The 17,500-nt window shown below is 48.1% G+C and overlaps 1 protein-coding gene across 3 annotated transcripts in view; it reads left to right on the top strand.

Annotated features, from left to right (window-relative positions):
• The window catches only part of LOC130191269 (RNA-binding protein Musashi homolog 1-like), a 36,837-nt gene that overhangs the window by 655 nt on the left and 18,682 nt on the right, over window positions 1-17,500 (top strand). For all 3 annotated transcript variants that reach the window (XR_008831149.1, XM_056410948.1, XM_056410949.1), the window contains exons 1-6: window positions 1-99; window positions 945-985; window positions 1,336-1,417; window positions 3,124-3,208; window positions 15,231-15,272; window positions 15,520-15,612. The exon at window positions 1-99 is cut by the window's left edge. Coding sequence is in view for 2 of the 3 variants with exons in the window: in XM_056410948.1 (XP_056266923.1) it covers window positions 1-99; window positions 945-985; window positions 1,336-1,417; window positions 3,124-3,208; window positions 15,231-15,272; window positions 15,520-15,612 (442 nt within the window). In the remaining variant the exon portion in view is untranslated. The remainder of the gene's footprint in view (window positions 100-944; window positions 986-1,335; window positions 1,418-3,123; window positions 3,209-15,230; window positions 15,273-15,519; window positions 15,613-17,500) is intronic.

Here is a 17,500-nt window from a genome sequence, read left to right on the forward strand (position 1 = left end):
ACACAGCAGCGGAGCAGCGGAGCAGCGGAGCGCCATGGAGACGGAAGGGAGCCCGAGCAGCCTGCCGACCGGCACGGACAACTCCCCCCACGACCCCTGGTAGGACTGCCGCGCGCGCCCCTCGGCCCGGTCCCGGTTCACCTTGGACTTTAGTAGAGTTCAGTGCGCGAGCGGACCGAGACAAAAGGAAGCACGCTGTGTGTGTGTGTGTGTGAGATGGATCCACTCAGTGGAGCACCGCGGCTCTCCGCCGGTTCCCCGTGGTGGTTCATTTCTCCCGGTCGTCCTAGAGAAGGCCAACTTCACCCCCATCATCGGTGCTCCTCCTCTGGGGATTATCACGGCGACTGACCGAGTGGAGCAACATGGCCGATGTGACTTTATCCCCCATGTTGTTCTGACCGTGACTTACCGCTCTGCTTCGCTCCTCCGTGACTTACCGCTCTGCTTCGCTCCTCCGTGACTTACCGCTCTGCTTCGCTCCTCCGTGAATTACTGCTCTGCTTCGCTCCTCCGTGACTTACCGCTCTGCTTCGCTCCTCCGTGACTTACCGCTCTGCTTCTTACCGCTCTGCTTCGCTCCTCCGTGACTTACCGCTCTGCTTCTTACCGCTCTGCTTCGCTCCTCCGTGAATTACCGCTCTGCTTCTTACCGCTCTGCTTCGCTCCTCCGTGACTTACCGCTCTGCTTCGCTCCTCCGTGACTTACCGCTCTGACTCTTACCGCTCTGCTTCGCTCCTCCGTGAATTACCGCTCTGCTTCTTACCGCTCTGCTTCGCTCCTCCGTGATTTACCGCTCTGACTCTTACCGCTCTGCTTCGCTCCTCCGTGACTTACCGCTCTGACTCTTACCGCTCTGCTTCGCTCCTCCGTGACTTACCGCTCTGACTCTTACCGCTCTGCTTCGCTCCTCCGTGACTTACCGCTCTGCTTCTCTCCTCAGCAAGATGTTCATCGGGGGTCTGAGCTGGCAGACGACGCAAGGTGAGCTGTCCCGCTACTTCTACTCAGTCACGCGCACGCGCACAGCGTCCATATGGAAGTTGAAAACAGTCCAATCAAAGCTCTGGTATTATGGGATGTTGGCCGCGCGTGTTTGTTAAAGCAAGAAGTTCGGCTCGTATCCGTGCCGGGCGTGTATGTTGTTTTGTTATTGTTCCATTAATTTATTGCAAGACGCGCGCGCAGGCGGATGCCCGCACGCGGTGTTGTAGTCTGTTTGTGGTCCGCGGGCCTCAGGGCTGACCGGCCAGAGAGCCGAGGACCGGCAGGGGGGGCGCAACGTGGTCCGCTGACCCCATTGTCTCCCCTCACGCCGCTGTGTGTGTCCGCAGAGGGCCTGAAGGAGTACTTCAGTAAGTTCGGCGAGGTGAAGGAGAGCATGGTGATGCGGGACCCGGTCACCAAGCGGTCCAGGTAAGGAGGAGGAGCCCCGTGCGCGTGCACGATGTTGCAAAGTTGTAATGAATTCTATATATATACACTACCGTTCAAAAGTTTGGGATCACTTAGAAATGTCCTTATTTTTCAAAGAAAGGCATTGTTTTTTTCAATGAAGATAACATTAAATCAATCAGAAATACACTATACATTGTTAATGTGGTTAATGACTATTCTAGGTGGAAACGTCTGGTTTCTAATGAAATATCTCCAGAGGTGTATAGAGGCCCATTTCCATCAACGATCACTCCAGTGTTCTAATGGTACATTGTGTTTGCTAATCGCATTAGAAGACTAATGGATGATTAGAAAACCCTTGAAAACCCTTGTGCAATTATGTTAGCACAGCTGAAAACAGTTATGCTGGAGATATAAGCTATAAAACTGGCCTTCCTTTGAGCTAGTTGATTATCTGGAGCATCACATTTGTGGGTTCGATAAGACTCTCAAAATAGCCAGAAAAAAAGAACTTTCATGTGAAATTCGCCAGTCTATTCTTGTTCTTAGTAATGAAGGCTATTCCATGCGAGAAATTGCAAAGAAACTGAAAATTTCCTCCAGCGGTGTGTACTACTCCCTTCAGAGAACAGCACAAACGGGCTCTAACCAGAGCAGAAAGAGAAGTGGGAGGCCCCGGTGCACAACTCAGCAAGAAGACAAGTACATTCGAGTCTCTAGTTTGAGAAATAGACGCCTCACAGGTCCTCAACTGGCAGCTTCTTTAAATGGTACCCGCAAAACGCCAGTGTCAACGTCGACAGTGAAGAGGCGACTCCGGGATGCTGGCCTTCTAGGCAGAGTGGCAAAGAAAAGGCCATATCTGAGACTGGCCAATCAAAAGAAAAGATTGGTATGGGCAAAAGAACACAGGCATTGGACAGAGGAAGATTGGAAAAAGGTGTTCTGGACAGATGAATCCAAGTTTGAGGTGTTTGGATCACACAGAAGAACATTTGTGAGACGCAGAACAGGTGAAAAGATGCTGGAAGAGTGCCTGACACCATCTGTCAAGCATGGTGGAGGTCATGTGATGGTCTGGGGCTGCTTTGGTGCTGGGAAAGTGGGACATTTGTACCAGGTAAAAGGGATTTTAAATAAGGAAGGCTATCACTCCATTTGGCAACGCCATGCCATACCCTGTGGGCAGCGCTTGATTGGAGCCAATGTCCTCCTCCAACAGGACAATGACCCAAAGCACACCTCCACATTGTGAAGAACTATTGAGGGAAGAAGCAGGCAGCTTGCTGTCTGTAATGGAGTGGCCAGTCACCAGATCTCAACCCCATTGAGCTGTTGTGGGAGCAGCTTGACCGTATGGTCCTCAAGAAGTGCCCATCAAGCCAATCCAACTGGTGGAGGTGCTTCAGGAAGCGTGGGGTGACATTTCAACAGATTACCTCAACAAATTAACAGCTAGAATGCCAAAGGTCTGCAATGCTGGAATTGCTGCAAAAGGAGCATTCTTTGACGAAAGCAAAGTTTGAAGAACAAAATTAATACTTCAAATACAAATCATTATTTCTAACCTTGTCAATGTCTTGACTATATTTTCTATACATTTTGCAACTCATTTGATGAATAAAAGTGTGAGTTTTCATGGAAAACACGAAATTGTCTGGGTGATCCCAAACTTTTGAACGGTAGTGTATATGTGTGTGTGTGTGTGTGTGTGTCCTCCTCAGGGGGTTCGGCTTCGTGACGTATGCGGACCAGGCCGGTGTGGAGCAGGTCCTGGCTCAGAACCGACACGAGCTGGACTCCAAAACGGTGAGGACCCGGAGCCACTCGGACTCTGTTGGGCAACTTATACACACGTTTCTCTCCCCCCCCTCCCCACACACACATGGCTTGTAAAGTTGAGCCCCCCCCCCTCCTGCTCATTTCCCCTACAAATCCGTACAGGGAGCCAACATGAAAGCTTCTTTCTTGGTCTTCATCACCATGGTTACTTTGGGGACCTGAATAGGGTAGGAGCCCCTGCTAAACCCCTTATATAGTTTATGCAGACCTCTTACATGGTTTATGCAGACCCCTTACATGGTTTATGCAGACCTCTTACATGGTTTATGCAGACCCCTTACATGGTTTATGCAGACCTCTTACATGGTTTATGCAGACCTCTTACATGGTTTATGCAGACTCCTTACATGGTTTATGCAGACCTCTTACATGGTTTATGCAGACCCCTTACATAGTTTATGCAGACCCCTTACATGGTTTATGCAGACCTCTTACATGGTTTATGCAGACCCCTTACATGGTTTATGCAGACCTCTTACATGGTTTATGCAGACCCCTTACATGGTTTATGCAGACCCCTTACATGGTTTATGCAGACCTCTTACATGGTTTATGCAGACCTCTTACATGGTTTATGCAGACCTCTTACATAGTTTATGCAGACCCCTTACATGGTTTATGCAGACCTCTTTCATGGTTTATGCAGACCTCTTACATGGTTTATGCAGACCTCTTACATAGTTTATGCAGACCCCTTACATAGTTTATGCAGACCTCTTACATGGTTTATGCAGACCCCTTACATGGTTTATGCAGACCTCTTACATGGTTTATGCAGACCCCTTACATGGTTTATGCAGACCCCTTACATGGTTTATGCAGACCTCTTACATGGTTTATGCAGACCTCTTACATGGTTTATGCAGACCTCTTACATGGTTTATGCAGACCTCTTACATGGTTTATACAGACCTCTTACATGGTTTATGCAGACCCCTTACATGGTTTATGCAGACCTCTTACATGGTTTATGCAGACCCCTTACATGGTTTATGCAGACCCCTTACATGGTTTATGCAGACCTCTTACATAGTTTATGCAGACCTCTTACATGGTTTATGCAGACCCCTTACATAGTTTATGCAGACCTCTTACATAGTTTATGCAGACCCCTTACATAGTTTATGCAGACCTCTTACATAGTTTATGCAGACCCCTTACATAGTTTATGCAGACCTCTTACATGGTTTATGCAGACCCCTTACATAGTTTATGCAGACCCCTTACATGGTTTATGCAGACCTCTTACATGGTTTATGCAGACCCCTTACATAGTTTATGCAGACCTCTTACATAGTTTATGCAGACCCCTTACATAGTTTATGCAGACCTCTTACATAGTTTATGCAGACCTCTTACATAGTTAATGCAGACCTCTTACATGGTTTATGCAGACCTCTTACATGGTTTATGCAGACCTCTTACATAGTTTATGCAGACCTCTTACATGGTTTATGCAGACCCCTTACATAGTTTATGCAGACCTCTTACATGGTTTATGCAGACCTCTTACATAGTTTATGCAGACCTCTTACATGGTTTATGCAGACCTCTTACATAGTTTATGCAGACCTCTTACATGGTTTATGCAGACCCCTTACATGGTTTATGCAGACCTCTTACATGGTTTATGCAGACCTCTTACATGGTTTATGCAGACCTCTTACATGGTTTATGCAGACCTCTTACATGGTTTATGCAGACCCCTTACATGGTTTATGCAGACCTCTTACATGGTTTATGCAGACCTCTTACATCGTTTATGCAGACCTCTTACATGGTTTATGCAGACCTCTTAGCACCAGTTTCCTCGTGGCAGCTCAAAGAGGAATCAGACTGTTGGGGGAGGAACACAAGAAGTCCGTGAGGTCCACATGAGTCCAGGTTTCAGTGATTCTCCTCCTACACATCTTCCACGGGGTAAACATGGGGTCAAACAAACAAGGCCACGGGGCGCTGGGGCTCGGCTACATAATGCAGACCCACGGGGACCTGCAGGTCTGGGGACCCACGGGGACCCACGGGGACCTGCAGGTCTGGGGACCCACGGGGATCTGCAGGTCTGGATCCCTGTGTTGGATGCGCTAACTCCGATCAGAATATCGGTGACGGTGTTCTTGCTGCTGTCTTCGTCGTAGGTTAGTGGTGGAAATGGGGCCTGGGTGTGTCTCTGACCACACACACACACAATAGGATCATTTGAGAGGGAAAGTCGGTGTCCCAGGGGTGGAGGGAGGTGGAGCCGGTTGCTCGGTGACGCGAGCCACAGGAGACGCTCAGCCTGACGGGGTTACGTCTCCATAACAACTTCTGAGCTATTTTGCATTAACTTAAGACACTCGGCTCGTTTAGGCAGCGGAGCACACACACACACATCCACACGCACACACACACACATCCACACGCACACACACACTCCACCAGGTGAGAGCTGGTGGTCTAGGGTGAGCCGTGGACCAGGGGACTGGTCCGTGGGAGACACCACCAGGCTCTGGTTGCCATTTTGTCCATTTTTGGGAATATGAACCTACATTTGTGTCCAGCATGTGTTCTTTAGTAACTAGTCACCACATGGTTAATGGAGCATGTTCAGAGGGTAGTAACTAGTCACCACATGGTTAATGCAGTGTGTTCAGAGGGTAGTAACTAGTCACCACATGGTTAATGGAGCGTGTTCAGGGGTAGTAACTAGTCACCACATGGTTAATGGAGCGTGTTCAGGAGGTAGTAACTAGTCACCACATGGTTAATGGAGCGTGTTCAGGAGGTAGTAACTAGTCACCACATGGTTAATGCAGTGTGTTCAGAGGGTAGTAACTAGTCACCACATGGTTAATGGAGCGTGTTCAGGGGTAGTAATTAGTCACCACATGGTTAATGGAGCGTGTTCAGGGGGTAGTAACTAGTCACCACATGGTTAATGGAGCGTGTTCAGAGGGTAGTAACTAGTCACCACATGGTTAATGGAGCGTGTTCAGAGGGTAGTAACTAGTCACCACATGGTTAATGGAGCGTGTTCAGGGGGTAGTAACTAGTCACCACATGGTTAATGGAGCGTGTTCAGAGGGTAGTAACTAGTCACCACATGGTTAATGGAGCGTGTTCAGGGGGTAGTAACTAGTCACCACATGGTTAATGGAGCGTGTTCAGGGGGTAGTAACTAGTCACCACATGGTTAATGGAGCGTGTTCAGGGGGTAGTAACTAGTCACCACATGGTTAATGCAGTGTGTTCAGGGGGTAGTAACTAGTCACCACATGGTTAATGGAGCGTGTTCAGGGGGTAGTAACTAGTCACCACATGGTTAATGGAGCGTGTTCAGAGGGTAGTAACTAGTCACCACATGGTTAATGGAGCGTGTTCAGGAGGTAGTAACTAGTCACCACATGGTTAATGGAGCGTGTTCAGGAGGTAGTAACTAGTCACCACATGGTTAATGGAGCGTGTTCAGGAGGTAGTAACTAGTCACCACATGGTTAATGGAGCGTGTTCAGGAGGTAGTAACTAGTCACCACATGTTTAATGGAGCGTGTTCAGGGGGTAGTAACTAGTCACCACATGGTTAATGGAGCGTGTTCAGAGGGTAGTAACTAGTCACCACATGGTTAATGGAGCGTGTTCAGGAGGTAGTAACTAGTCACCACATGGTTAATGGAGCGTGTTCAGAGGGTAGTAACTAGTCACCACATGGTTAATGGAGCGTGTTCAGGAGGTAGTAACTAGTCACCACATGTTTAATGGAGCGTGTTCAGGGGGTAGTAACTAGTCACCACATGGTTAATGGAGCGTGTTCAGAGGGTAGTAACTAGTCACCACATGGTTAATGGAGCGTGTTCAGAGGGTAGTAACTAGTCACCACATGGTTAATGGAGCGTGTTCAGGAGGTAGTAACTAGTCACCACATGGTTAATGGAGCATGTTCAGGAGGTAGTAACTAGTCACCACATGGTTAATGGAGCGTGTTCAGGGGTAGTAACTAGTCACCACATGGTTAATGGAGCGTGTTCAGGAGGTAGTAACTAGTCACCACATGGTTAATGGAGCGTGTTCAGGGGTAGTAACTAGTCACCACATGGTTAATGGAGCGTGTTCAGGAGGTAGTAACTAGTCACCACATGGTTAATGGAGCGTGTTCAGGAGGTAGTAACTAGTCACCACATGGTTAATGGAGCGTGTTCAGGAGGTAGTAACTAGTCACCACATGGTTAATGGAGCATGTTCAGGAGGTAGTAACTAGTCACCACATGGTTAATGGAGCGTGTTCAGGGGGTAGTAACTAGTCACCACATGGTTAATGGAGCGTGTTCAGAGGGTAGTAACTAGTCACCACATGGTTAATGGAGCGTGTTCAGGGGTAGTAACTAGTCACCACATGGTTAATGGAGCGTGTTCAGAGGGTAGTAACTAGTCACCACATGGTTAATGGAGCATGTTCAGGGGGTAGTAACTAGTCACCACATGGTTAATGGAGCGTGTTCAGGGGGTAGTAACTAGTCACCACATGGTTAATGGAGCATGTTCAGAGGGTAGTAACTAGTCACCACATGGTTAATGGAGCGTGTTCAGGGGGTAGTAACTAGTCACCACATGGTTAATGGAGCGTGTTCAGGAGGTAGTAACTAGTCACCACATGGTTAATGGAGCGTGTTCAGAGGGTAGTAACTAGTCACCACATGGTTAATGGAGCGTGTTCAGAGGGTAGTAACTAGTCACCACATGGTTAATGGAGCGTGTTCAGGGGGTAGTAACTAGTCACCACATGGTTAATGGAGCGTGTTCAGGAGGTAGTAACCCAGTCACCACATGGTTAATGGAGCGTGTTCAGAGGGTAGTAACTAGTCACCACATGGTTAATGGAGCGTGTTCAGGGGGTAGTAACTAGTCACCACATGGTTAATGGAGCGTGTTCAGGGGGTAGTAACTAGTCACCACATGGTTAATGGAGCGTGTTCAGAGGGTAGTAACTAGTCACCACATGGTTAATGGAGCGTGTTCAGAGGGTAGTAACTAGTCACCACATGGTTAATGGAGCGTGGGGGATGGAGGAGGGCGAGGGTCTCCTGTGCTGTAATGATTATAGATCTGAAGATGAACTAATCCGATTGAGGGAAATAAACCTGATTGGGTCCACGCTCAGATCCCAGGGTTTTTCCTGCATAGAGAAAATGTGGGCGCGCGCCTAAGCCGTTTTCCCGAACGCCTATGACAAATCCCGAGCGCCGAAGGCAAAAAAAAGTCTGCGATGAAAAAAACACCAAAAAAAACTGTTCATCACGTGCATGTCAGCGAATATGTTCTCAATAGGGATGCACCGATCTGATCGGCGCCGATTCATATCGGCCGATATTCCCATTATCGGTTTTGATCGGCGTTCTCAAAACGGCCGATCAGATGACGTAACATCTGCGAGAACTATCAGAGACGTTTCAATCACCGCGCACCGCAACGGAGACGATGCGCCCGGCGAGGGCCGCAGAGGTCAGAGGTCAGAGGGGATCCTCCCCACCGAGCGGCGTCCCCGTCCCCCGAGTTGAATCTCTGGGTCGACTCAGCCGACTCTCACATGTCTGCCCCTAGAGACGCTCACGCTAAACACATTCCATCGGGAGCTAAGAGGGTTTGATCAAGTTAGCGAAGGATTTAAGTGACAACATACGGTTTTGCAAAGTTAGCGGAAAGAACCACGTGAAACATCCGTTTATCAAAATAAGATGTCGACAAATCAAACACTAACATATAAAAGTAAACAATGAACTGATTTTGTATCTTTATAGATCGTTTCTGAGATTTAGCTTGTTTTAATGTTAGCATAATTGCTAACATTAAAACATTTTTACTGAACCAAGGAAGAGTTTATAAAAATAAGTCAGACTTTTGTACGTTAAAAAAAGTCCTGTAAATAGATTTCCCCAAGAGTTCCAGGAAATGAATGATGCAGATGTGTTCCATACATATCTGAAATCCCCTACAATAGCAATCAATCAATTTTAATGTATCAATTAGGACATTTTTCAAAGTAAAAGTCCTCAATGTTTAAAGAAATCTGTAATTTCTTTAATGTTTGCGGTGCTTTATATATGTATTTCCTCATAGTCCTAGGCAATAATGCTACACAATAAATAGAATGCTTCAATCGACTCGGTGATCGGTATTATCAGATCGGCAGATACTGATTTCAGTGATCGGTGATCGGCACCAAAAAACCTGATCGGTGCATCTCTAGTTCTCACGAGTATGTTTCAAATCGGCTACAGTCGAACCCTTGTTCTGTTTTGATCAATAGTAATCGAGTTGATAAGCGTGTCTTCTTGTCTGATCAATATGCAACTGTGAGGTGCGCGAATAGATAGAGAGACACAGAGCGTGCGCGCACAGCGCGCCAACATTTTTTTTGGGGAGCACCGAAGACCCATTTTGACCCAGGAAAAACCCTGGATCTGGTGTATAGTCGAGGCCTGCTCTGAAGGTGGATCCAAGGTTCCATCTCCATGCTGCATGTGCACCCCCCCCCACACACACACACAACCTGACGAGCAGCAGGGTTACAGGGTGGGGTGGGGGGGTCCTCATTAGTGAGCTTCGTTAACTAATTACTGTGCCATTGTTCAGCGGTGCAGATTGACCCCGCTGACCTGAGCCCAGACCCCGTCTCTCTCTCTCGCCCTGCGTGCATTGGCAAGCCAACTCCTTTTGTCTCTTCTGTTTATGGCTTTTTGTTGAGCTTGTATTGATTATATGGCCATAATGGGGCGGCCTGTGGTGCCTTTTTGTTTTTTCAGTGGGGGTGTTTTCCATTGGCAGATCGGCCAATGAGACGTCTGTCTGTGAAGCACTCGTCGTGGAGGTGGTTAGTGTGTATGTGTGAATAGTTGCTTATTACATGCGTCACTTTGTGCACACGTGTTGGTGTTTGTGTGTGTCGGGGGCTCCTCTACGGGCCCATCTGTTTGGGACTCTTTGTCCTGTTAATGAATCAAGAGGGGCTCCCTGCTGGGCCGCACTGGACCGGCCCACTTTCTGGCGGGCGGGCCCTGTCTTCCAAATGAACGCTCTTCCTCGTGCTCCCTCATGTTCACATCTCTCGCTCCCTCCTCATCTCCCCATCTTGACATCCAATCTTTTTAATTCTTGTTTTCCAGTCGTAACCGTGGTGGACGTGCCGGGCCACGCGAGGTGACTATCGTAGTTTAGTCCTCAAAGCTAGAGCACTAGAGCAGCAGGCTGCTCTGGGTGGAGCGGAGGGTGGATGTCATGAAGCTGATGTTACACCATTTCAGGATCACTCCGTCATAACTCTTCGTCTGGGGAGAGATGCTCATGTTCTTCATTTAGATGTTTAAACTCGCACGTGAAGAAGAAGAAGAAGAAGAGTTGTTCCTGAGTGTTGCTGCGTCGGTCCACCTCCAGGCAGATGGATGCTTTCGTCCTTTGAGCACACAGACGTAGAAATGACATGTTATCGTGCGTTCACACCGGACACGGCGAAAAAATTCTCGACGCGTCTGACGCAGCAGTCTCGACGCGCGTCGAAAAAAGTGTGTTCACACCGGACTCGTCGGGGGCGGAGTCATAAATGGATCGAGGAACGACAGGACCGCAGAGGACTTCCACTTGTTAGTGGACCGAGCTGCTCTCCCACTGCGCTGCTCTCTCTTCTTCTCTCTTTGATACGTGTCTCTGAGACTTTTCCACCTCCGGCGGCAGATCTCCTGCCATGAAACACATATGCCGGCGGTTGGTTCATAGTAAAGTACAACAAATAGCGAGAATAAAAGCAAATACATACATTCAAAACTTACCAGGTAGTCCCACGGCTTCTCCGACCTTCTTCCACGCTTCATCTTTATCGCTCCGGTTTCGGTAAGCATAAAGAGTCGTGTCATAAAGTTCGGGGTGCCCACAGACGGCGACAATAATCTTTTCCTCCATTTTTTCAACCGGCAGGACGATGACGAGCGGAGCTGCTCAACGCTGATTGGCTGACGCAACTATGACTCACGCGTTTTTGCTGCCGGAGTTGGGAAATTTCAACTCGCGCGTCAACGAGCTGCGTCTGTTCGCTCTGTTCGCTGAGTTCGCCCCGCGACAAACGCTCTGTTCTGCTGCTTCAAACGCGTCTGCATTGACTTAACATGTAATCTCGACGCGCGTCGAAATTTTGACGCGTCCGGTGTGAACACACCATTAGAGATATTCTGTTGACTTCTTGACAGCGTGGCCTGACTAGCCGTGGTGGAGTAGGCTCACCTCGTCGAGCTGAAGAGACCTATACATAGACATACTTTAGTACTGTTTACATTTGATATGGTGACTGACCAGTCCGAACTGAAGAAGAGGCTCACACAGTCTGTGTGTGTGTCTGCGTTGGACCCGGTGTGGGGGGTTTCTGACCGGCAGCCTCAGGGATCGGCCCTCCGGGTCCAGGACCAGAGCAAGGCGGTGTAGACAGATATGTGTTCATCACGAGTGTCTTATTGTTCTCGCCGTGTTTCTGCCATGGCGTGCGGGTGGTGCAGGTGGTGCTCAACTGTAAACTGAGACTTGAACTGTATAAAAATGGCTTCCTGGGCTCTTCTGCTGCTGAGAAGCAGGTGGTGAGGTCCCTGCTGGGTAACAGTCACAGAGTTGTGTTGCTCTGTCGTTGCCCTATCGTTGCCCTGCTGTTGCCCTATCGTTGCCCTGCTGTTGCCCTGTCGTTGCCCTTTTGTTGCCCTGCTGTTGCCCTGTCGTTGACCTTTTGTTGCCCTGCCGTTGCCCTTTTGTTGCCCTGTTGTTGCCCTGTCGTTGACCTGCTGTTGCCCTGTCGTTGCCCTGCTGTTGCCCTGTCGTTGCCCTGCTGTTGCCCTATCGTTGCCCTTTTGTTGCCCTGTCGTTGCCCTGCTGTTGCCCTATCATTGCCCTGTCGTTGCCCTATCATTGCTCTGTCGTTGCCCTGCCGTTGCCCTATCGTTGCCCTGTCGTTGCCCTATCGTTGCCCTGCTGTTGCCCCACTGTTGCTGGTGGTTGCCGGTGGCGGTTCTGTCCTTGTCACCCCTCTGCGGCGGCCAGCTGGAGGTGACTCCTCTTGTCTTTGTGGCCACTTCAAGGTGCAAAGACCTCAGCAATCCCTCCACGGACGCTAAAGCCCCCCAGAGCTCCTCCGGGGTATTTGTGTCCGTCCCCGCCAGAGGTCAAAGGACACGGAGCGCTGGAGGAACACGCCCTCGAGTGTATTGTTCACCTCCTTCTGGCCGTTTGATTGGCTCCCTTTAAGTTGCCAATATCAATTCAATAGCTGTGAGCCACGAGGGCCACTTCACACGTCCAATTACCGAGGACACGGAACTCTATGACCACACGAGCTCCTGAAGTCATCTCATTTGCATATTCAACATTATTAAAGACTCCTTCAAAACTCATCAGCTTGTTCTCTGTGACCTTGAGAGACGTTCCACTGGACAACATGACAACATGGAGCCCTGCGCTGTCTCGTTAGTCTCACACAGGTCATATATATATTAGGGCTGTGAAACGATTACAATTTTTAATCGGGTTAATCACAGGTTTCTGTGGATTAATCATGATTAATCACATATTACCGATATTCTCGGTATATTTTGTGAGAACATAGAGATTTATGACAAAAGACGGATATATACATTTATACATTCTTCTATACAATGGTGCTGCAACTCAGTAGTTATTTAGCAGTTTTCTTCCATATGGAACATTAATACATCTTCATCCTAAACAGAATGTTTAACCCTCCTGTTGCCTTTCGGGTCAATTTGACCCCATTCAATGTTTAATGTCGGTGTTCTTTGGGGTCAATTTGACCCCAGGCTGTTTTTCACTGTCAAACTTATAAGAAATATCAACTTTTTTATATATTTAAAGGGCTATTTAGGTAGTCAACAAACAAACATAAAGTACCTCACACTTAAACTTGGGAAGCAATATTAATTCTAATAATTTTCTGTAGGTTTTAATTGCTGGGGTCAAATTGACCCCGAGGGTAAAATATGTTAGTAAATGTAAAGGAGGGTTAACCTCTTCCACTCCACTGAGGGCCTTGGCGTCCTTAACACCCTCCCCTTCCCTTTAAACGGCTTGCTCACGCAGACCACGTCAATAAACATGGGCATGTTTGGTATCCCAGCATTCAACACATCCTCATCTTTGCAAAGAACATATACATTTTCTTTTATTTCGTAATAATTTTTCACAAGAGGAGCCCTAACACACAATGTCTAAAGTCGCGATCAATGCAGCAAGTCGGGTCTTGCAACATTTCGACGGAGAAAACGTACAGAATACACTTTCTAAGTAGATGTATTAGCGGAGGTATTAGCGGAAGTACTAGCGGAAGTTAGCAAAGAGCTAGCGGAATCAGAAAAGGTAAAAGTTTTACAAAAACTTTTTGTTGGTGCGCTGTGTCTTCCCTGACAGTAACGTGTTGAAGCCAGGAGACCGCGCTGTCTTTGCCCGGCCATGAACACGGTGATTTGCTCCGTTTTTGTTTGACTACATTTTATGAGTAACAGTTAGGGGGGTGCTAGTGACTTTTCATGCGCGAAGACCGGCATCTGAACTCTGCGGCAACCGCGATCGACATATTGAGCACCCCTGCATTAAAACATTGGTGCAAGTGACTTTTTCGTCGATGTGCACACACGCCGGCATCGTGTTAACGTGACACGTAGAGACAGAATGACATGCTGCTGGTTCGAGACGACCAACAACAGACGGATTGGAAGCTCATTCTGCGCATGCGTTAAATGCGTTAAAAAAAATAACGATATATTTTTCACAGCACTAATATATATATATTAGGGCTGTGAAACGATTACAATTTTTAATCAGGTTAATCACAGGTTTCTGTGGATTAATCATGATTAATCCCATATATACATTCAGGGTTTTTCCTGGGTCAAAATGGGTCTTCGGTGCTCCCAAAAAAATTGTTTGCGCGCTGTGCGCGCACCGTCTGTTCGTTGAGTGAGTGATCAGCAGCTGGCCGCTCGGTCCATTCGCGCACCTCACAGTTGCGTATTGATCAGACAAGAAGACACGCTTATCAACTCCAGTGTTTCCCCTCCTATTATAACAGGGGGAATCTCCACCCGTCACCCTGTAATTTTCGTCTACCCCCCCCCCCCCGACATATTGAGCACCCCTGCATTAAAACATTAAAGAGCTGAGAGTTTTTTTCAGCGTGAGAAATACGATGTGTGGCGGGAGTGCGTGAGTTAAGACCGAAATGCGTGAATCTCACACTCAATGCGTGACACTTGAGAGCCCTGCATTGCTCACCAGTGCGTGGCGCGGAGCTCTGCGGCGCGAGCCGAGAGAAGAGTTGTTGACGGGGGGGGCAAATGACTTTGTGCGCGCACACGCCGGCATCCGAGCTCTGCGGCGCGCGAGACGGAGATCGGAGTCGTGTTAACGCGACACTAGAGACAGAATGATATGCTGCTAGAGAGACGACCAACAACAGACGGATTGGAAGCTCATTCTGCGCATGCGTTAAATGCGTTAAAAAACAAAAACTAGTTAAACCTGTAATTTAATTAACTGAGTTAACGCGTTATTTTTCACAGCACTAATATATATATACATATATGTGTGTATATATATACACACACATATATGGGGCTCCCATAAACACAGGTCTACTATACATATACATAATCTGTATACGTATATTATAAAAATACATATACACGTGGATTAGTTCTATTCGTGGCCTTTAGACTTCAGGCTCAGACTCAGACTTCAGACTCATTCTTGTGGTCATCAGCGTGAACAGCTTCCTGTCTGTCCTCGTGTTCAGAGCGGTATATGATGAATCTGATTGTGATCCTCTTGCTCTTGGAGACCAACTGAAGATGTATTCATGCATCTATAACACATTTCCTTCCTGTGGTTCTTTGTGGATACTTTAATACGTTCTCACATATTGTGATTTAGGAACGTACTTCCCAGAGAATTAAAACCTTCTCTCCTGCAGATCGACCCCAAGGTGGCGTTCCCCCGCCGGGCTCAGCCCAAGGTGAGTGCGCCCTGAAAGGTGACCAATGCGGACGATGGTTATGATGTCATGGTGGGGCCTGATTGGCTGGGATCAGTCAAGTGTCTGAAGATGAGCGGCAATCCACTTGATCGCGTGACCCCACCCAGCCCCCCCACACACACTATGTTAATCCTGGCACACATATACATGACAGTCGTCGCCTGCACACACACACACACATGCATACACACACACACACACTAACAATGCCTTCTCCGTCCACCAGCTCGTGACCCGGACCAAGAAGATCTTCGTGGGCGGGCTGTCGGTCAACACCACCATCGAAGACGTGAAGCATTACTTCGACCAGTTTGGAAAGGTAACGCACATCCGAGAGTCACAACGATATAACAGTGGATATAGAAAGGTTGCTTCATGTTGTGGGTTCAGTTAGCATGTGTAGCTGTTAGCTATATTAGCTTTATAGCGATAAGCTACATGCTCACCTGTTCACTCTGAGTTGTAGCTAGTGTGAGGCGTTCAGGTGCAAGGCAAAATATCGTAACCTAGAGAACAAGCACCCTAACCCAGAGAACAAGCACCCTAACCCAGAGAACAAGCACCCTAACCTAGAGAACAAGCACCCTAACCCAGAGAACAAGCACCCTAACCTAGAAAACAAGCACCCTAACCCAGAGAACAAGCATCCTAACCCAGAGAACAAGCACCCTAACTTAGGGAACAAGCATCCTAACCTAGAGAACAAGCATCCTAACCTAGAGAACAAGCACCCTAACCTAGAGAACAAGCACCCTAACCTAGAGAACAAGCATCCTAACCTAGAGAACAAGCATCCTAACCCAGAGAACAAGCACCCTAACTTAGGGAACAAGCACCCTAACCTAGAGAACAAGCACCCTAACCTAGGGAACAAGCACCATAACCCAGAGAACAAGGACCCTAACCCAGAGAACAAGCACCCTAACCTAGAGAACAAGCACCCTAACCTAGAGAACAAGCATCCTAACCTAGAGAACAAGCACCATAACCCAGAGAACAAGCACCCTAACCTAGAGAACAAGCACCCTAACTTAGGGAACAAGCACCCTAACCTAGAGAACAAGCACCCTAACCTAGAGAACAAGCATCCTAACCTAGAGAACAAGCATCCTAACCCAGAGAACAAGCACCCTAACTTAGGGAACAAGCACCCTAACCTAGAGAACAAGCACCCTAACCTAGGGAACAAGCACCATAACCCAGAGAACAAGGACCCTAACCCAGAGAACAAGCACCCTAACCTAGGGAACAAGCACCCTAACCTAGAGAACAAGCACCCTAACCCAGAGAACAAGGACCCTAACCCAGAGAACAAGCACCCTAACCTAGAGAACAAGCACCCTAACCTAGAGAACAAGCATCCTAACCTAGAGAACAAGCACCCTAACCTAGAGAACAAGCACCCTAACCTAGAGAACAAGCATCCTAACCTAGAGAACAAGCACCCTAACCTAGAGAACAAGCATCCTAACCTAGAGAACAAGCACCCTAACCTAGAGAACAAGCATCCTAACCTAGAGAACAAGCACCCTAACCTAGAGAACAAGCACCCTAACCTAGAGAACAAGCATCCTAACCTAGAGAACAAGCACCCTAACCTAGAGAACAAGCATCCTAACCTAGAGAACAAGCACCCTAACCTAGAGAACAAGCACCCTAACCTAGAGAACAAGCACCCTAACCTAGAGAACAAGCACCCTAACCTAGAGAACAAGCACCTTTGCTTCTTCTTCTTCTTCTTCTTCTTCTTCTTCTTCTTCTACTCTCTCTTTGCTCTTTTACAAGCACTTCTTAGTTCTGGGGCTCTCAGTGGCTCCTTTGAATAAAACCTAGTGAAAGCAAACATGCTGTGGAGACAGATGAGAAGAGAGGGAGGATGAAGAAAAGAGGAGAGGAGAGGGAGGTGCTGGGGAATGAAAGGGAAGAAGCAACCCCCTGCAGAGAGAGAGGGAGGGGCGTCAGGAAGGTTGAAGGGTGAGAGAAGGAGGAATGCTGAGAGGAGGAAAGTGAAAACACGACCTGAGGGCCACACAGTATCAACTGAGCTGAGTTCAGAGGAACTAATCAGATGCAACAGCTGCCCCCCGCCCCCCCTCACCCAAAACCACCACCTAAGACACCAACCCCCCCACACACACACACACCATGCTCCGGTCCCTCTGCTCGTTGCCGTGGTGACCTGCTTTCACCCATTGTCCCGCTGTAAT

This window comes from Pseudoliparis swirei, unplaced genomic scaffold (assembly GCF_029220125.1).
Source record: "Pseudoliparis swirei isolate HS2019 ecotype Mariana Trench unplaced genomic scaffold, NWPU_hadal_v1 hadal_30, whole genome shotgun sequence".
In the NCBI taxonomy this organism is placed as follows: domain Eukaryota; kingdom Metazoa; phylum Chordata; class Actinopteri; order Perciformes; family Liparidae; genus Pseudoliparis; species Pseudoliparis swirei.